A 21,027-nucleotide genomic window follows, 5' to 3' on the forward strand; every position below is an offset into this window, starting at 1 on the left:
TAGAAAGCTTGTGTGAGGTGAGAGGGCGACGCCTTGTGTTGACTATTGATAAACCATTCCGCGTCAACTCAATCTAGTGCACACTAACTATCCAGCTGGGTGTTTGTTGAAGAACTATGAGACTGGCCCGAAACCAGAAATGATTGACTTCCTAAGTAAATCCATTAGCTGCACCTGTCACTTGCTCATGGCGGCTGAGTCTCCATATAACAATGCTGAGTCTGAGTCTCCATATAACAATGCTGGCTCCGCTTGGGCTGCTCTGCTCAATGACAAGGCATGAGAGCAGTTAGCTACTTTTCGTCACTAAACTTCGACAAAACGCAAGGAACGTTATTTTCTGTGTAATAATCTCTCGTTTTATATTTGACGAGGTTGAAGCCCTTCTGACACTTATGATTTTAGTCAGATATGACTTTTGCGAATGGCTCAGCATCAAAATGTCAGTAATCAATTTAGTGATAGCAGAGCTCTGTCCATATCCTAAAATAAAAACTTTGCCTACCCAGCCCTAACCCAATGTAGAATGTCGGGCTCAGTTCGAATAAATTAGCTCTTACTTGTGGATACCATTTTTATGTCTCTGCGTGCAGTTTGAAGAAAGTTGTCAACTAGCGTTCGCGCAATGCCTTTTAAATGTAACTTCTGATAGACGCCTATGTATGCACACCTTGTCAAGAATAATCAATCAAGTGCTTGAAACATGTAGAGCTAAAAAACAGAATTACACAAAAATAAAGAAAACAAATATCCAAGTTTATTCACAAGATTTCACAATTCAAAATATTTCCAAATGAAACATCTGTAAACGTATCCGTAAAGAAAAGGTCCATTATTCCACTTTCTTGAAGATGATTCTGCCACCCCAACCCCTCATACTCTCTCAAGGGCCTCCAGCATGATGATACTGTTTCCTCGGATTACCTACAGATAGCAACAAAAAACACATTTGATTTACTTGCAAAAACAAGGTATGTGATAACATTGAGAATAAAAGCAAAATGTCTGTCCCAAGAGATAGTGTAGTTAACAAAGCTGTTGGTACTGACCACCATGCCTATCGTGTTCTGTATTCCCCCAGGGGCCATCTCCAAGCAGTCATCCATCACCAAGTTCATGAAGGGGTCAAAACCTCGCAGGACTCCTTGGACCTGCCTGCCACCATTCAGCTTCACTGGAGGGAGAAATATATATAACTGTAACAACAGTCGAGGCAGTAAGGCAGGGTTCCCAAACTGGCGGCTTTATATACATAAGACTGTAAAAACACCAGGAAATGAGCTCGAGTGATTTTAATTTAAGAAATCTGTTCCAAGTATTCCCAAGCATAGAGAGACACGTGATTGTATACCAATGTAAGCAAGATTTAAAATGATTCTTTTTTTAGGTCAAACATATCTGTTGGGCTTCTTGCAGTCTACAAATTATTTGTCATTCTAAACTGGGTGGCTCGAGCTCTGAATGCTGATTGGCTGTCAGCCATGATATATCAGACTGTATACCACGGGTATGACAAAACATTTTAACTGCTCCAATTACGTTGTGATAGGTTTGGTTTTGAGCTTTAATTATTATTAATCATTAGTTATAAAAAGAGACATGAGGGGTACCATAATGAAGCTTGGGAGGGGCTGAGTGCAGGGAGAAGTGTTAATGTTCTAGAATACCTACTACCAGAAGTTAGTCATTGTTATAGTTCTGGTAAAATGTGTAACAAAAAGAGCATTTTCGTAGACAGACTTGAAAGCCAGATCAGTGATTGCAAAAAGCGGGTTAAAAAGCAGGGTTCGTTGTTGACGAAGGTTTTTTTGCATTTTTTTTCCAAAACAGGAAAGGCAGATCTAAAATGCTTCTTATTGTACATTTTGCTCGGATTCAGTCAGAGTTCGCGCTAAATCATGAATGGAAACGGACACATTTCATGCTACTTATCTTTGCCCTCATCATTGGATCACCAGAAAGTGCTCTGACTGATGTGTAGGGAATTTTTTCTCCAGTACTTTCTTCCGATAGCAAGTTAAAATGCAAAATTAACTTCAAGCGAAACATTAGGAAATGTAGCTGGCTACATTCTTTGTGATAAACATTAGAAATATGATGGCCTGACCATTTTTGCAAAAAATTCAAATGTATACATTTAAATAAATTTAAAAAACGTGCCTTTTCATTGTAAGCAATGCTCCCACATTTTTTCCTGCACTGGGCAAATTTCAGGTCTGCAGAGCTCAAACTTGAATGTGAAAATTCAGTGCGCATTTACTGGGAACACTGAAGCTGTACCCCCTTTAAGTTACAGTTAACAGCTACAGTGGCTATTTGATCATAATGTAGACCTAACAGAGTGGCCTACCATAAGAAACAATGGAGAAAATGCATCCCATAACATTTTAACATGGAAATAGCTGTTCTATCATTCAGCCGACAGTAGCAGCCAATGTGTGGTGTTCAATGTAAGCCTACATGCCATGAGATTTCTGAAAAAACATGCAGGGCTTGACATTAACCTGTTTATCCACTTGTCCTTCAGACAAGGTGACTGAAAATGTGTTGTTTGATGCAAGAAACCACTTTATAAAATGCATTATTCACATAACATTATTACAGATTATCAGACAAATTATGGCTCCCTCTGCCTATTGGCTACATAGCTTATTCAAGCCCGTCTCAAAATACAACACTGTCCCTTTAAGACAGAAATAAATGCTCTTTACGGGACTCGCTTTTTAAAGATGTCTAGACATTTACAAGAGTACAAAACATGTACGATGCAATCACTCCTCCATTGCTGACTGGATATTATCTATAACTGGGCTAATAACTCACTACTAGCAAAGGATATGAACAAATGTGCACGCATCTACTCACAACCGCTCATGCTGTAACCACAGTCCAGTTCAAAGTGAACGGCACAGATCCATATTTGGCAATGGTCTAGTTGCATATAGGGCTACTGCAGCTCTGATTGGTTATGCCGCACTGGTCTGTGTAGAATCATACTCCAATGCATTGTGCCTATAACAAAATCTCATGCATAGTTTGTTTTGTTATGCTGCATTTAAAGTGGCTAATATTACGTTGAATTGATCACAATAACCCACAGTAAAGGGAAACGTTGATAGTGTTAACCGAGAAAACTCTAGAAAGTTGAGGAGTTCAACCTTGTGCTTCTCTGCACAGGATGCTATTTCTTATGCCAGGCAGCCCAGCGAAGCTTAGAGGGAAAATTGAATTGGCGGGGGAGGTGTGCAGCTTAGAGGGAACATTGAATTGACAGGAGACATTGACTGTAAGCCAATATCCTCCTGTATAGATGCAAGCCAAACAGAGATGCACTTCTGTTGTCATCTGATGAAAATACTCTTCTCAGTGAGTTGTTTAGAAAAACGATATAGTTGCTCGCCCCTCATCACTCAATTGTTAGCAAAAAAAAATTAAATAACACTGACTTTATATAAAATGCAGGTGAATTTCATAAAAAAAATTAATGTTTTAAAAATAGGCCTGCATTTTGAAAATGCAGATTTCTGAAAGCTAATGCAACCCCTGTAAACTATTTTGATAAAATTATTAGTGGGTCTTATCTTATGGTTGTAGAAGGCTTATATTTAGCCTAGGTATAATTCTACAAGCCCTGATTTCATTCATTAGATTATTCTTGATTGTTTGACCTTTATTCTCTATATAAGCTTTGTTGCACAATTTATTAATTTTTTAAAATTATGTAGATGCACTACATATACAAAAGTATGTGGACACCCCTTCAAAATCAGTGGATTCGGCTATTTCAGCAACGCCCGTTGCTGACAGGTGTATAAAAATCGAGCACAGCCATGTAATCTCTATAGACAAACATTGGCAGTAGAATGGCCTTACTGAAGAGCTCAGTGACTTTCAACGCGGCACCGTCATAGAATGCCACCTTCCCAACAAGTTAGTTAGTCAGATTTCTGCCCTACTAGAGCTGCCCCGGTCAAGTGTAAGTGCTGTTATTGTGAAGTGGAAACGTTTATTTAACAAGGCAAGTCAGTTAAGAACAAATTCTTATTTACCATGACAGCCTACCTCGGCCAAAGCCTAACTTGAACGACGCTAGGCCAGTTGTGCGCCGCCCTATGGGACTCCCAATCACGGCCTGGAATTGAACCAGGGTCAGTAGTGACGCCTCTAGCACTGAGATGCAGTGCCTTAAACCGCCACGCCACTCTGGAGCAACAACAGCACGTTTAGGAGCAACAACGGCTCAGCCGTGAAGCGTAGGTCACACAGAACGGGACCGCTGAAGCGTGTAAAAATCATATATCCTCAGTTGCAACACTCACTACAAAGTTCCAAACCGCCTCTAGAAGCAAAGTCAGCACAAGAACTGTTCGTCGGGAGCTTAATGAAATGGGTTTCCATGGCAGAGCAGCCGCACACAACCCTGAGATCACCATGCGCAATGCCAAGTGTCGGCTGGAATGGTGTAAAGCTCGCAGCCATTGGACTCTGGAGCATTGGAAACGCGTTCTCTAGAGTGATGAAGCACGCTTCAACATCTGACATTCCGACAGAATAATCTGGGTTTGGCGGATGCCAGGAAAACGCTACCTGCCCCAATGCATAGTGCCAACTGTAAAGTTTGGTGGAGGCGGAATAATGGTCTGGGATGTTTTTCATGGTTCGGGCTAGGCCCCTTAGTGGGGCGGCAGGTAGCCTAGTGGTTAGAATGTTGGACTAGTAACCCAAAGGTTGCAAGATCGAATCCACGAGCTGACAAGGTAAAAAAAAAAACTGTCGTTCTACCCCTGAACTGTTCCTAGGCCGTCATTGAAAATAAGAATTTGTTAACTGACTTGCCTAGTTAAATAAAGGTTAAATTAAATTAAAATTAAATTAATTACAGGGAAGGGAAATCTTAACGCTACAGCATACATTCTAGATGATTCTGTGCTTCCAACTTTGTGGCCACTGTTTGGGGAAGGCCCTTTCCTGTTTCAGCATGACAATGCCCCCGTGCACAATGCGAGGTCCATACAGAAATATTTTGTCAAGATCAGTGTGGCCTTAACAGAGCCCTGACATCAGCCTCATCTAACAACTTTGGGATAATTTGGAACACCTATTATTGCCCAACATCAGTGCCCGACCTCACTAATGGTCGTGTCTGAATGGAAGCAAGTCCCCGCAGCAATGTTCCAACATCTAGTAGACGAGTGGAGGCTGTTGTAGCAACAAAAAGGGGGATCAACTCTATATTAATGCCTGTGATGTTGGAATGAGATGTTCGACAAGCAGGTGTCCACATAGTGTATATTGTGAGTTGCCCATAATCTAGATATGATTTTAAGACCATTTGGCCCAGCCCTAATTTGGTTTGTCAACATTAGTCTCAACTCTGCAAGCAAAGAGATGAGGTTTGTCCGTTCAACTCAGCAGAACCATAAACATTCAGAATCAGTACTCACACGAAAGCTTCTTGTCCATGAACCTGAAATGAAACAAAAATGTTATTATTAGTTGCTATTAGAGATCGCAACGCCACCGATTGTATGGCTATACCAGAGACGGGTTGTTTCTGGTCCATGCCTCTGATTTTCACTAGGAGCTGGACCAGAATTAGTTTTTCGCTAAAGCATCAAAAGTTTTTTAAATGGCAATTTTTACACAAGAGATCCATATAGCACGTTGGGAACGATGAAAACGGAAATGCCATTAATTTTCAATAAAGGAAGCGAAGTGCGCTTGGGAACCGTTGAGAAAATTGGAATAAACTAAACATTATTCAAATACACCGCGACATAGCTTCCAGACCCAACTAGATTGGCTGTTGAAACCGAAAGTTAGCATTCTTGCTCCCACAACAGTGCGAAACTAAATGTGGCTATCAGCATAACTTAGTGGATCACTTCTTTTGAGCATAGAGAAGTTCTCCATTCTAACATTTTAATGCGACAGAGCGCAGAGGCAACTCGTTGTCGTCGAGCCGTTCAAATCGCTTTCGTTCATAACTGACACTTCATGATATTCGTACATAAATTAAATGACAATGAATACATGGTTTGGTTATCTAACCGTTTCATTCAATAGCTAGCTAGCAATTTTACTAGCCACAACAGTGTTAACTAGTTACCGACTACCGGTAGCTTTGTGCTAGCGCGTAGCTACCTATGTTAGCTTGCTATCCACATTATCTAAAATGAACAGCGAAATATTAGAAATTACACTGGATCGAAGACCAACTATGAATGTCTTTTTTAATAACTCACTTTTTCAACTCTGGTGGGTGTGCTTTACTCATGTTTCTTCTTTTTGTTTCGGGCCCTCAGCTCGTGAGACTTCCTTTTGTGAAAAAAAGCGGAAAGCACGCGCAACGAGCGGATCCGGAAACAGTATTCTTCTTCTACGATATAATGGCGTTCCGCAAACTAACGTTTAAGGTGCATGCCGTCACCTACTGTGCTGGAGTGTGTGGTCAATTGCGGTTTACAACAGTAGCTCCGCATTTCTAAATCCTCCGAACTAACTCTGTACTTCAAATAACCTCTCCCATCCCCCAAACCTCAATGACCATACACCGGAGAACGTCATGCAAACTTCCTCTAACATAAGCGGGCACGTCGCTGCTCTACTGTATGGGAGTAGATCATTGAGGAGTTCTCTCTCTCTCATATAAATTGCAGAACTACCTTGACAGAAAAGTTTTTCGAAATGTGTGCCTATTTACGTTGTCATAACATTTCTCTCTATAAATCTGAATTATTTATTGATTTGAGGGTAGTTTCACAATCTGCATCAGTGTAAAAATGTGCCACGTAAATCAACAAATCATATTTTCGATTGCAGGGCAGTTCCACATATGAACAACTCTTCAAACCCAAGATCATTTCTTATGTTGTAATGGTTATTGTGTATATATAGATAGTGTTGTGTCAATTTAATAATATAGCAATGTTGTTGTTTTCTGTAACAAGATTAATGGAGTCAACACAAAACATCATGGGAGAATACTTTTAATGAGGTATGTTATAAGAAAAGGTTGCTAACTCGGACACAAAAGGCACTTCCCTGAAATAGAAACTTAAAAACCTTTTTTCCCCCAAAATAAAATATGACTTTCTTTTAAAAAGGTAGACTCAGCGATATGACAATGTTATGCAGAAAGTAAAACAGAATAGTGAGTCAATTTCCAAAACAACTAAGAGAGTGTTGAAGCACAAGATCTACCTTTAAGTCTTTTATTTTTTTAAATGTTCTTCTGTTTTTGGTTTACTAAACCGCAGAAAATGCATAACCTGGTAAACTCATTTCTAACCAACAGTAGCAGCAAGGTTGCAATCACTGCTTGTTTTGCATAATATCCATGTTATGTTACATCACATTGTCTTAACTGGCTCCATGAGTATGCATCTCACACACAAACAGACAGAGATAAATAATTAGGAAATTAATGCTAAATCAGTGTCACACTTACATAAGTCAAATGTCATCAAGAGTTAAAAAAAAATAAAAAATAAAAATCCTCTAACAAATAAAAAAAATTGAAAAGTTCAATGCGTTTCCACCGCATTTTCAACTCTACCAATAGTTTTGTCACAAAATGGTAGTAGGTACCAGGCGCACCGGTTTGTGTCAAGAACTGTAACGCTGCTGGGTTTTTCATGCTCAACAGTTTCCCCGTGTGTATCAAGAATGGTCCACCACCCAAAAGGACATCCAGCCAACTTGACACAACTGTGTGAAGCATTGGAGTCAACATGGGCCAGCATCCCTGTGGAACACTTTCAACACCTTGTAGATTCCATGGCCTGACGAATTGAGGCTGTTCTGAGGGCAAAAGGAGAGGGGAGGGGCAACTCAATATTAGGAAGGTGTTCATAATGTTCGTTATACTCAGTATATCTTTCCACACTGTGAGGTTGGAATAATACTGTGAAATTTTGAAAATTATGATAATGCCTTTTTAGTGTAAGAGCTGTTTGAAAAGACAGCCTGAAATGTCTATTTTGGTGTCATGGAGTAAATTTGTGTGGAGTAAATTAGTTAATTAGCAAATAACAAAGAGTTTCAAACCTCAATCCCAATAACAGCTTTCAGTTTTCCCCTCCCTACTCAGACCACTTCCAGACAGTCCGAGCTAAATTCTTGCTTGAGAAATAGCTCTTTACTAAGAAGCAATTTTTTGTTTCCGTTTTGACCATTTGAATTGAAAACAAATCACAGTAAGGTACTTAATTTAAACAGAAATGATTTGATATTGAGATAAATAAAAAAAAAAATGCTGCATTGGACCTTTAATGCTGCAGCAACATACTAAATTAGTTATTGCGTATATTCATTTAATTTAAACCATATCGACAAATGGGATGGTTGGATCCGATCAACATTTGTAAAGGAATATATAAAAGGTCTAAAATCAAGAGGATTTATGATCAAGAGGATTTAGGCCTAGTAAGACTGTTTCTGTACTGCTTTCACAGCGTACCACTGTTGGTCAGTCACAAAATTAATGGTATCAAACCGCACACACAAAAAATAAAAAATGTTGCAACTTGAATCGCATGTTGATATGAATTACATTCAAACAGCTATTCTGGTGAGTGGTCTAAACATATTTTTAAATGTACATGAACACATTTCTCTTGGGAACTCAGTACAGCTTGTTAAAAAAAAAAAAGTTAGAGTACATCATCTCACATTTTGCTGTCAGGATCATACATTTCTCCCTTCCTCATCGCCACTGACAACAAGGTGATCTTGGCAGTGTTGTAAGAAAGTGTCCAGTGTTACAAAAGCCTTCAAGCAGGGAACACAATGGTAGGACCTCCGAAGCTTGGCCCTAGGCTTCTTAGAGATACCCATGCCCTGACTGCACACGCTGCACTGTCTCATACTCCCTGTAGGCTGATGCAGCTCCTCATGCTCCTTCAGGGCAGACTGCAAAGAAAACACCTCAGCACAAGACGGGCAAGGAAACTCTCCCTCTTCTTCTGGAACTTTCTTTGGTCTCCCCCTGCTAGCCTTGACCAATGTTCCTCCCATCTTCCGTGCTAGGTTGCTGTTAGGCTTTTTTGGCATCTTCTCACCTAACTTGGTCTCCTTGGCTGCTTTCCCACCCTGCTGCACATGGCTTGGTGGTTCTTGACTATGATTCTTGACGTGTGCTTTAAGTGACAAGTGGTGCAAGAACACTTTACCACAAACGTCACATGGGTAAGTCTCTCTTTTCCTCCGCTTGCTAATCAGTGGCCTTGGATCGCTTCTGATATCCTTCTCTCTGCTGTGGGACTCTTGTCTGTGCAAGTACAGCTTGGCAGTGCTTAGGAAGACCCTGTCACAGGAACGACAGGAGAGGAGCTGGCTCTTTCTGCCTCTTCTTTTTGGTTGGGATGGCCCAGCCATCTGCTTCGATAATCTATTAACCCCATTTGTGCATCCTCCTTTTAGTAGAGGATACTTAGAGATGATCCACTCCTTCCGATGGGTGGATCGCTGATGGCATGCAAGGCCAGCCCCTGAGCGAAACCTCTTGGCGCAAAGTGGGCATTGGCTTGGCCTGTCAGGATCTGGGGCACTAGTGGCATCAGGGGGGGGAGAGTCAGAGGGAGAGGAGTCCAAGATGGCAGATTCCGGCGAGGGAGAGTCAGCGGGAGGGCTGACAACTTTTGCAGTTCGTGAGGCAGATTTACTACAGCCAGCCTGCTGATGGTGAAGCAAAGCTTGCTTTTGGCTATAGCTTTTACCACACGGAGCACAGGCATATGATCTGTTATCATGATGGTGGGACTGGTGATGAAGGGACTTATCCTGGACACTCTGAGAGTCTGAGGTTGAAGCCTTGCATGCACTGCATGGAGCACCTAGCTGTGGTTTACCACAACAGAGCTGACAAGGAGCAGCATCATGAATGCACTTGTGCAACTGCAAAGAGGATAGGAGAGAAAACTCTTTGCCACAGGAAAGGCAGCGATGACACTTACGTAAGGCATGTTCCCCCTGCTGGTGGTGCAATAACTCAGCCATGTCAGAGAATCCCTGGCTGCACTCTGCGCACACACACGGGCACACATCAGGCAGTAGTTGGTTCTGGCTTTGACTCTCTTGCTTTTGTGCCACAAGTTTTGCCAGCTTTGTTAGAGTGTCTGAGGCAGGCTTAGTCTGAGCAAACGACTCCTGAACTCTTGTGGTGTTCCAACGGCAAGGTACTGCATCCATCTTCAACCAAGGCACCTATTTGGAGGTACAGAGGGCAGTCTATTAGACATGTTCATCATTCTGATGAGGGAAAAACTTAAGCTATAGCCTACAAAACATTTCCCTGGCCTCTTTTTTTATAGCACCAATGGTTGGCTGCAGAGACAGGCTGTATATCTGTCACCCTCTCTGTAGCTCAGTTGCTATTGCAACGACAGGATAGTTGGTTCGAATCCCGGGACCACCCATACGTAAAATCTATGCACGCGTGACTAAATTGTTCTGGATAAAAGCGTCTGCTAAATGGTATATTCCTCCTTGACACATAGCTACCAATGCTAGTCCATAAGCCAGAACCCCAACTTTTAAGGATGTTAAATTATTCACAGAATTCTGGTAAGAATGTGTCAAAAAAGGCAGAGGACTAGAAATTTGCTGCATAGATTACAATGTAAAAATCCATAGTAATGCCAATAAGTTTTCATCTGATTGTAAGAGCAGCAAACCATTACACATAGTTAGTCTAAATGAAAACGTATTCTTACTATGGGGGCATAGCAGATAGGTCTGTTACTACAATACTAAAAGTAATATTATTGGCCTCAACAGGCCCAACATTGGATTTTACTACTGTACATTGCAATGGAATGTACGGGGCATGGTTTATAGTCCTCAAAGAAAAAAACTAATTCAGTGAATAATTTGATAACTTTATATATCTGGCATACCTGGCTCATGTGGTTGTGTATTCTACATCACTATATGAACATTAAGAAATTCTGTGCATACTACAATTATATTTCATACAGGTATGGTCATGTGAAATTATCCAATAAGACCCCCTTGAGATGTTTGGCAGCCATATTGGGAAAAGTCTTCTGTGGGATTAAGGGAACGTTAATGGGTGAATTCTGTGATGGCCCTATATCTACAAATCGTTTTAAACCTCTGTTCTAGCTGTGAGCGCAATCTGGTGCCTCTGTGACCAAAGTTGAAATTCCAAAAAATATAGCTTCCCCATTACATGGAATTCTATGGCTAAGCATCCAACATTTTAATGTCACAATATGGGGCTGATTTTTAAACAATTATTGTAGCGGATGCTTTCAAAGTTGGTTATATTATATATAATTTCAGAAGTTAGAACCACTTGTCAAACAAGGGTTTGACACCCATCGGAAGGAGTGTATCAGGGTTTCCGTTTTTAAAGCCATTTTTATACAGGTAATTCTGATATGTACCCTAGAGATCAACAGTTACATTTCTGTTGACCTGAACATTCTGGAAATGTGTATCTAAGCTTTCCACTGAGATATGATTCAAGGGTATAGGTGAGCAATAACTTGTTGTATAGCTACTGACATTGTTTGTCACAAGGTAAAAATGTAATCCCAGCTGCCACTGCAAATGTGGCTAGCTGGGTGGTAGCCCAATGATAGTCTTCTTTAGTCTAACATTACTCCTTATAGTGGAAGACCATTACATGTTTTGTTTAAAGGCGAATTTACTCAATGCCAAAACTGCCAAATACTTCATCTAAATGTGAATTGATTGTCAATTGCGGTACGGCTCTAGAAACATAATCCTTCTACTTTCATATTCCATCAAAATAATTTCACAAACGCAAAATACACACTTGTTGTAAACTGTTTTAACAGCGTTGCAGCCGACAGTATTTTTCAGTGTCAACACATTTGTGAAGAACATACTCTGATAACACACAGGTGTTCTGAGACGTAGATAGTTCATTAGTCCAGGTAGTCCACTTTCTTCAGTCTGTTTTCTGTCAACAAGTGCTATAAAAACGGAAATATAACCGTGTCGGAACCCTATAAAAATGGTGTGTTATCAATTTATCCTTTCGTTTTTTTTATTTTTATGATTTCTCCCTGACATGAAAGATAAGGACCTTATGTTTCCAAAAGCGATGCGTTATAATGTTCAGACCGAGCGTCGGGGCTCTTAAAGAAACGCCTTCGTCCAATGACTTGTGTGTAATGTAATGGCTAACTGTGTGGTAGGTGAGTGTAGGCATTTCCCCCATTTCTAAAACGACTGAAAAGATTTACCGCCTGTATAGCAAAATAGGCTGACATGCAGTGATAACGTGGTAATGAAGCAAATCGAATGAAACATTATGCAGGAAATCGCTATTGCTACCAGCTATTAACCTCAACTCCACGATTTAGGATGTCACAAATTTACGTTTGTATACTTATCTTTTAAAAAAAAAATTTAACTACTGATTTGAGCACACAAAGAATAGCCGGCAATTACACACGACATTATTATTCGTAATTGCGGACTATTCTTTTGGTGCTCAAATCAGTAGTTTTCTTTAATAAAAACATTTCGTGACGTCGGGAACTCCAGTCCGCCCACACTAACGATACTGTTAGCCATCGGCTAACTAGCTAGCTAAAACAAGACAGAATGTTAAAACATGCAACGAAATTAGCCTACCTTTTTTTTGGTCAAACAAATCCGAATACTGGCGACATGTCAGTTTCCAACCAGTTAATGGAAGTAATTTTTAAAGATAAATACTTGGATACCAAAACGTTGTTTTCATTTCCCTGCAGCACCGTAGCCATGTGTTCCAAAGTGAAGCCAAGTTGTTTGTGTACTTTAAGCTTTGGTAGGACTACAAAACTTTGCATTCTGGTACTTTCTTTTTCGACCAATGAGACATTCAAGAACACAAACGGCTTCAGGAAAGTTGGTAATAATGGTAGAGTTGAAACCCATGGTTTATATGATTAGAGAATGAAGTGGACAGTAAAATATTAAAATATTAGATTTTTCCAGAGAGTATATAAAAACACCAGATTTAGTATGTACATTCAAAGTGTTGCAAAGGATCAGATTTAGCATGGCAATTCAAATTAACTCTGCTCTGTATGTGGAAATCAATGTGGGCATTTAATGCAACAACAAAAAAATCTGCTCACTTACCTCCATCCATCTGAGTTTATCACATGTATTTCAATGAGGTGAGGTATGCATCCTCTCCCACTAACCCCCCTTATGCACAACACCATGACTCAGTCAAAACAAAGGGTAACAATCGTTTAATATAAACAAAACGTTTATATACAGCAGATTACTGTAATATTTCCTCCATTTAAGGCTAAAACCAGTATTGACTACAGAAGCATTGAACTGAATGAAAACATTATTGGCCAAATAGTTTGGCATTGAAGATAAGAAAATGAAAACTGAATGACTACAGATGAATTTCAGACAATGAATTCAGGTTTCGTAGTCCTGTTACTGTACATCCTGTTTTTAAAACCAAAATGCAGTGAAATCTTTGAATGACCATAAAACAACATGGGACATGGATTGAATAATACAATCGTAGAATGAATTCAATTGAAATAATAAAGTCATACATTTTTGGGAGCAAATAAACACATGTGGACGGAGCATAGTTTACTTTAAGGCTGAAAGGTAAATATTAAAATACACAAAGTAATCATTATATATTTGAAAATGCCAACAACGAACATGAGTCTGAATTTGTCCTACAAAAACCCTGAATTGAGAACTGAATTGAGAAGACATGGTAAAATGTGCACTGGGAACATGCAGAAATCAAAAGTTGAATGATTAAATTAGATGATTAAATTGCAGAAAAATCCTAATTGAACTACATGTTGATCTTGAAAACCAATATGAAAATAATACTGGTACGGAAGTTATGGCATTTCTGTTTCCTCAGTATCATGAAGTTAATTCATATCATTACAGGTCTAATACCACCAAGGTCACTGTCCTAGTACTGATTATAAAAAAAACTGAACTTCAGTTAAAACATTATTTTTTTTTAGGTTGTCATAGGGTCACTAAAACCTGACAAAACAAATTTACTCCATATTGTTCAATGCCATATCCACATGTCAATTTCACAAACTTGAACCTCAATGCCAATACAATAATTATAAAATCTAAATAATGATTGTCAAACCTTTCGTACCATAGCAGAGAAATGGTTATGAAGGTTGGTGAAATAATAACATAAATATTCACATTCCATTGTTTAAATGTAATTACTATTCCTGCTTTACGTCACCTAAGTGAGGTCACAGCAGGTAAGCTACTACATAACCCCAATATTTTACATTGAAACACAAATGATGTACAAACAAAACAGGGCAAATGATAACATTTCAGCTTTTCTATGCTAGTCAAAGTGCATTTACAAATGCTTATAACAAAGGCATCATTACAGACTTGAAATACAGCTGTGTTGATATCACAGTTTCCAACAGATCAAGTAACTGTGTAGGGACTCGGGAGGGCTACTAAAAGATGCCTTTGAATATCAACATTAGCATTAGCAGACAACCCTCAAAGGCAAGTCAAAACACATTCATTTACTGAAAAACAAACATTTGAATTCTTAATATACACAATTTTCACTTCTATATTATTAAAGTTTACAGACAACTGTTTAAGTTAACCATACTAAATAAGAGTAGATGCTGTTGCAAACAACAGACAGGGAAGTACAACAGTCATCTTCTCTACTATCTGAAGAACTTCCTGGATGGTCGTTACATTGCGTTGCAGATTGTTGATTTAGATTGCACTGGTTGCTTTGTATATATCTTCAGAAAGAGGAAATAGACAATGCAAAACCTTCAGCGCATGTTACGGACACCGCAAACATACAAAATATACATTTGGTAAAGTGTCAGATACTCTTAAATGTACACTACTTGAAGGGTAAACAGGTCTCATCAGTTTCAAATGACAACTTAATTTTAAAACAACTTAGCAATTTTCATATGTGCCACAGTTTCAAATAATCTAAAAAGAAAGTGTGACTAATCTGAATGTGAAAATTAAGCCTGAGAATTACAAAGCAAAATAGCTAGTAATCAGTTGAGATAATCTGGAGCTTAGGTTATGTTTAACTGAAAATGTAGCTACAATAATACACCATCTAAAAACACACGGTCCCCATTCTCATCCTATTCACATTGAGGCCTTGGGATTCAATATGGCACCACTATAGATAAGCCCTGAAATAAAGTACCTTTTCCTGGTCTACAGAGCGGCAATTAGTAACAGCTGTGACACCTCCTGTATCATGTTGTACTACATTGGACAATTTCTTCAGTAGATATTCAGACTGGCCTTTTACTGGACTCAATATAGCCATGAAGAGAACAACTGGGGACAAAGTGGTAAAATATGTGGACTAGCTTTACCACAAAACTCTGTTAGTCAAAAAACGAAATAACTCAAATATATTCTCTCTGAAACTTGAACGATGATCACTTAAACATTCATCATCCATTCAGAGTTCTTTCAAGTGTATGTTAAAACTTCTGAGACAACCAATACTGATTAATGCCAGTATGAATTTGAATGTAAAAGACCATAAACCGATGGCCAAGTATTTATCCCCTCTGGACTAAAATATCATTCATTTATGCAGTATTGTAAAAAGTTGCAATACCAGAACAGTATAGAGTTCCAATACCAGGACAGTATAGAGTTCCAATACCAGAACAGTATAGAGTTCTAATACCAGAACAGTATAGAGTTCCAATACCAGAACAGTATAGAGTTCCAATACCAGGACAGTATAGAGTTCCAATACCAGGACAGTATAGAGTTCCAATACCAAAACAGTATAGAGTTCCAATACCAGGACAGTATAGAGTTCCAATACCAGGACAGTATAGAGTTCCAATACCAAAACAGTATAGAGTTCCAATACCAGAACAGTATAGAGTTCCAATACCAAAACAGTATAGAGTTCCAATACCAAAATAGTATAGAGTTCCAATACCAGAACAGTATAGAGTTCCAATACCAGGACAGTATAGAGTTCCAATACCAGGACAGTATAGAGTTCCAATACCAGGACAGTATAGAGTTCCAATACCAGAACAGTATAGAGTTCCAATACTAGAACAGTATAGAGTTCCAATACCAGAACAGTATAGAGTTCCAATACCAGGACAGTATAGAGTTCCAATACCAGGACAGTATAGAGTTCCAATACCAGGACAGTATAGAGTTCCAATACCAGGACAGTATAGAGTTCCAATACCAGGACAGTATAGAGTTCCAATACCAAAATAGTATAGAGTTCCAATACCAGGACAGTATAGAGTTCCAATACCAGGACAGTATAGAGTTCCAATACCAGGACAGTATAGAGTTCCAATACCAGGACAGTATAGAGTTCCAATACCAGGACAGTATAGAGTTCCAATACCAGGACAGTATAGAGTTCCAATACCAGGACAGTATAGAGTTCCAATACCAAAACAGTATAGAGTTCCAATACCAGAACAGTATAGAGTTCCAATACCAGGACAGTATAGAGTTCCAATACCAGGACAGTATAGAGTTCCAATACCAGGACAGTATAGAGTTCCAATACCAGGACAGTATAGAGTTCCAATACCAGGACAGTATAGAGTTCCAATACCAAAACAGTATAGAGTTCCAATACCAGAACAGTATAGAGTTCCAATACCAGAACAGTATAGAGTTCCAATACTAGAACAGTAGAGTTCCAATACCAGGACAGTATAGAGTTCCAATACCAGAACAGTATAGAGTTCCAATACCAGAACTCATATAAGGTTATGGTTAATAGGAGTTAGGTTGAAGGGAAAGGGAAAGGGGGGATACCTAGTCAGTTGAGGATTAGCTGTGTTGTATGTCCAGAACCTACTCGATGCCTACCGCATGAATTGTAACAGACTACTATTGAGATGTCTAAGCCAGTGGCTCTGAGATAATACGCTGCAGTGTCAGTGGAATGAAACTTGCCAATACAAGTCTTAACAAACAGAGAGAACCTGCAAGAAAACTATTGTAGAAATAGGGTTCGAGGGTTCCCATTTTGAGTGAATTATTCTGTACCTGTGTGCAAGCTATATGTCGGTCAGTCATATCAAAGAGAGGAATGAAACCTTCCGTTCCTCCTGACAGTATATCAGAATCTGTTTTACACCATTGCATAGAAGCCTATCTCTTGTAGTGATTGGGCGCGTCAGCGAACATGTACTTGAGTCTGTACGCTTCAGCCAGGAGAAGGCCCACTTCCTCATTCCCCCAGTGGATTGTGGGAAGGTTCTGGAGTAACATGAGAAGACCCTGGAAAGCCAGAGACACATTTGATGACATTAATACCATGTTGGAACCGGATGGGTGGAAGTGTGTAAATAAACCCTGGTGGGCCTCTGTCACAATCTGTAGTGTCATGAACATTGAAATATGCAGATTTGTTTTTTAATGAAAGCTTTTCACTGAAGGGGTCAGGTCATACAAAAAAAGTAACACATTTTCAAATGGAAAGTACTCGAGTATTGTTCACTCAAACAAATCAAGAAAGGATAGAATGAATTGTACCTGAAAATCGACCATGGAGAGTATCTCTTTGCGCCACTCGATCAGGAAAGCAGCACAGACGTAGAGGTGGAAGTGGGAGAAGCCCTCTTGTTCAGCCTGCAGGGACACACAACAGGTCAGCATGTGAAGAACACGTACACACCAGCTCTGTAAATCACACAGACATTCAGAACTAAACACAAAGGTTCAATGCAAATATCTATGTGTTTGTGTGTCACCTGATAGGTGTCCCAGAGGCGGATGGTGCAGCGTAGAGGCAGCTCTCTCATCAGCAGGTTGTTCATCCAGCGGAACGCAAACTGCAGGTACTCCACCTCATACCTCTTAAAGTAGTTGTGTATGTCCTCTGTGAGAGAAAAGGACGCAGTCACACAGTGAGTAGAGAAAACACAGAGAGATGAAAACTGACCCTGAGGCCATCTGAAAATAATGGGAGACTCGAGATCTATTTTCGTATGAATTAAAAGGTAAGATCTTACCTCAGATACGGTAACAACATGAGGAGATCATATCTCACCATCGATTCTGCTGACCAATTCTTCCAAAGCTTTCACATTGTTCTGAATCCCTGGCTGAGCAAAAGTGTAGTTGTCCTGTACAGACACAACAACAATAATATCAACAACACATCACGAGGAGGATTTTATTTGTGATTGTAAGACCATAAGAGCAGATGGAGAAAAATAACTGACTAACATTACTAACCTGTATTCCATCCAGCAGCTTGGTCATGCACCAGAAACTGTCTGCCTCAATGTTCCTCTGGGTGTCAAGAGGCAGGGACGCTACGTCAAAATTCTCCACATCCTCCTCTGTGGATGTAAACCCAAACGATCAGTCAGCGAAACACAACCCTACTTCCAATTCACTAAGGCAGGGGTGTCACTCAGTTCCCTGCGGGCCGTATTTGGTCTTCACCGAGGTCCTGGGGGCTGCACTTAAAGTTGATTATTTTTCTTTGCCGTGAAAATGTGCAAAAAAAAAAAGAAGAGTTTTGGCATTTTTGATGCTCCCTGGCTGCCTAGCTTTCGTTTCGATGACTGTTAGGAAGCTATACAGAGTGAAGAGACTATAGATGACTGTTATCTAGCTGGACAGAGTGAAGAGACTATAGATGACTGTTATCTAGCTGGACAGAGGGAAGAGACTGTAGATGACTGTTATCTAGCTGGACAGAGTGAAGAGACTATAGATGACTGTTATCTAGCTGGACAGAGGGAAGAGACTATAGATGACTGTTAGGAAGCTGGACAGAGTGAAGAGACTATAGATGACTGTTATCTAGCTGGACAGAGTGAAGAGACTATAGATGACTGTTATCTAGCTGGACAGAGGGAAGAGACTATAGATGACTGTTATATAGCTGGACAGAGTGAAGAGACTATAGATGACTGTTATCTAGCTGGACAGAGTGAAGAGACTATAGATGACTGTTAGGAAGCTATACAGAGTGAAGAGACTATAGATGACTGTTATCTAGCTGGACAGAGTGAAGAGACTATAGATGACTGTTATCTAGCTGGACAGAGGGAAGAGACTGTAGATGACTGTTATCTAGCTGGACAGAGTGAAGAGACTATAGATGACTGTTAGGAAGCTTGACAGAGTGAAGAGACTATAGATGACTGTTATCTAGCTGGACAGAGGGAAGAGACTATAGATGACTGTTATCTAGCTGGACAGAGTGAAGAGACTATAGATGACTGTTATCTAGCTGGACAGAGTGAAGAGACTATAGATGACTGTTATCTAGCTGGACAGAGGGAAGAGACTATAGATGACTGTTATCTAGCTGGACAGAGGGAAGAGACTATAGATGACTGTTATCTAGCTGGACAGAGTGAAGAGACTATAGATGACTGTTATCTAGCTGGACAGAGGGAAGAGACTATAGATGACTGTTATCTAGCTGGACAGAGTGAGGAGACTATAGATGACTGTTAGGAAGCTGGACAGAGTGAAGAGACTATAGATGACTGTTAGGAAGCTATACAGAGTGAAGAGACTATAGATGACTGTTATCTAGCTGGACAGAGTGAAGAGACTATAGATGACTGTTATCTAGCTGGACAGAGGGAAGAGACTATAGATGACTGTTATCTAGCTGGACAGAGGGAAGAGACTATAGATGACTGTTATCTAGCTGGACAGAGTGAGGAGACTATAGATGACTGTTAGGAAGCTGGACAGAGTGAAGAGACTATAGATGACTGTTAGGAAGCTATACAGAGTGAAGAGACTATAGATGACTGTTATCTAGCTGGACAGAGTGAAGAGACTATAGATGACTGTTATCTAGGTGGACAGAGGGAAGAGACTGTAGATGACTGTTATCTAGCTGGACAGAGTGAAGAGACTATAGATGACTGTTAGGAAGCTTGACAGAGTGAAGAGACTATAGATGACTGTTATCTAGCTGGACAGAGGGAAGAGACTATAGATGACTGTTATCTAGCTGGACAGAGTGAAGAGACTATAGATGACTGTTATCTAGCTGGACAGAGTGAAGAGACTATAGATGACTGTTATCTAGCTGGACAGAGGGAAGAGACTATAGATGACTGTTATCTAGCTGGACAGAGGGAAGAGACTATAGATGACTGTTATCTAGCTGGACAGAGTGAAGAGACTATAGATGACTGTTATCTAGCTGGACAGAGGGAAGAGACTATAGATGACTGTTATCTAGCTGGACAGAGTGAGGAGACTATAGATGACTGTTAGGAAGCTGGACAGAGTGAAGAGACTATAGATGACTGTTAGGAAGCTATACAGAGTGAAGAGACTATAGATGACTGTTATCTAGCTGGACAGAGTGAAGAGACTATAGATGACTGTTATCTAGCTGGACAGAGGGAAGAGACTATAGATGACTGTTATCTAGCTGGACAGAGGGAAGAGACTATAGATGACTGTTATCTAGCTGGACAGAGGGAGGAGACTATAGATGACTGTTATCTAGCTGGACAGAGTGAAGAGACTATAGATGACTGTTATCTAGCTGGACAGAGTGAAGAGACTATAGATGACTGTTAGGAAGCTATACAGAGTGAAGAGACTATAGATGACTGTTATCTAGCTGGACAGAGTGAAGAGACTATAGATGACTGTTATCTAGCTGGACAGAGGGAAGAGACTGTAGATGACTGTTATCTAGCTGGACAGAGTGAAGAGACTATAGATGACTGTTATCTAGCTGGACAGAGGGAAGAGACTATAGATGACTGTTAGGAAGCTGGACAGAGTGAAGAGACTATAGATGACTGTTATCTAGCTGGACAGAGTGAAGAGACTATAGATGACTGTTATCTAGCTGGACAGAGGGAAGAGACTATAGATGACTGTTATATAGCTGGACAGAGTGAAGAGACTATAGATGACTGTTATCTAGCTGGACAGAGTGAAGAGACTATAGATGACTGTTAGGAAGCTATACAGAGTGAAGAGACTATAGATGACTGTTATCTAGCTGGA

At 39.9% G+C, this 21,027-nt stretch overlaps 3 protein-coding genes across 5 annotated transcripts in view; all 3 read right to left on the reverse strand.

Annotated features, from left to right (window-relative positions):
• Positions 1–736: 736 nt before the first annotated feature.
• On the reverse strand, positions 737–6,331 carry ruxg (Small nuclear ribonucleoprotein G). The gene is given in 4 exon segments (NM_001141108.1): positions 737–924; positions 1,050–1,174; positions 5,445–5,467; positions 6,246–6,331. Coding segments are annotated over 4 exon segments (231 nt in total). The 5' UTR covers positions 6,278–6,331; the 3' UTR covers positions 737–873.
• Positions 6,332–6,973: 642 nt separating this feature from the next.
• Positions 6,974–12,794, reverse strand: LOC106566411 (zinc finger protein 271). The gene is made up of 2 exons (XM_014134415.2): positions 12,634–12,794; positions 6,974–10,206 (listed from the first exon to the last, which is right to left on the reverse strand). Exon 2 carries the CDS (start codon positions 10,189–10,191, stop codon positions 8,689–8,691), a length of 1,503 nt encoding a protein of 500 aa, XP_013989890.2. The 5' UTR covers positions 10,192–10,206; positions 12,634–12,794; the 3' UTR covers positions 6,974–8,688.
• A 3,832-nt stretch (positions 12,795–16,626) lies between these two features.
• LOC106566410 (TBC1 domain family member 22B) overlaps positions 16,627–21,027 on the reverse strand; it is a 31,557-nt gene continuing 27,156 nt past the window's right edge. For 2 of the 3 annotated variants that reach the window (XM_014134413.2, XM_045692930.1), the window contains 5 exons: positions 18,259–18,365; positions 18,071–18,146; positions 17,772–17,899; positions 17,554–17,649; positions 16,627–17,298 (listed from right to left, as the gene is read on the reverse strand). In XM_014134413.2, the coding sequence (XP_013989888.1) occupies positions 17,170–17,298; positions 17,554–17,649; positions 17,772–17,899; positions 18,071–18,146; positions 18,259–18,365 (536 nt within the window). In that variant the 3' untranslated portion in view covers positions 16,627–17,169. The remainder of the gene's footprint in view (positions 17,299–17,553; positions 17,650–17,771; positions 17,900–18,070; positions 18,147–18,258; positions 18,366–21,027) is intronic. The other variant, XM_014134414.2, reaches the window with a different exon arrangement.

This window comes from Salmo salar, chromosome ssa13 (genome assembly GCF_905237065.1).
Source record: "Salmo salar chromosome ssa13, Ssal_v3.1, whole genome shotgun sequence".
Taxonomy (NCBI): Eukaryota; Metazoa; Chordata; class Actinopteri; order Salmoniformes; family Salmonidae; genus Salmo; species Salmo salar.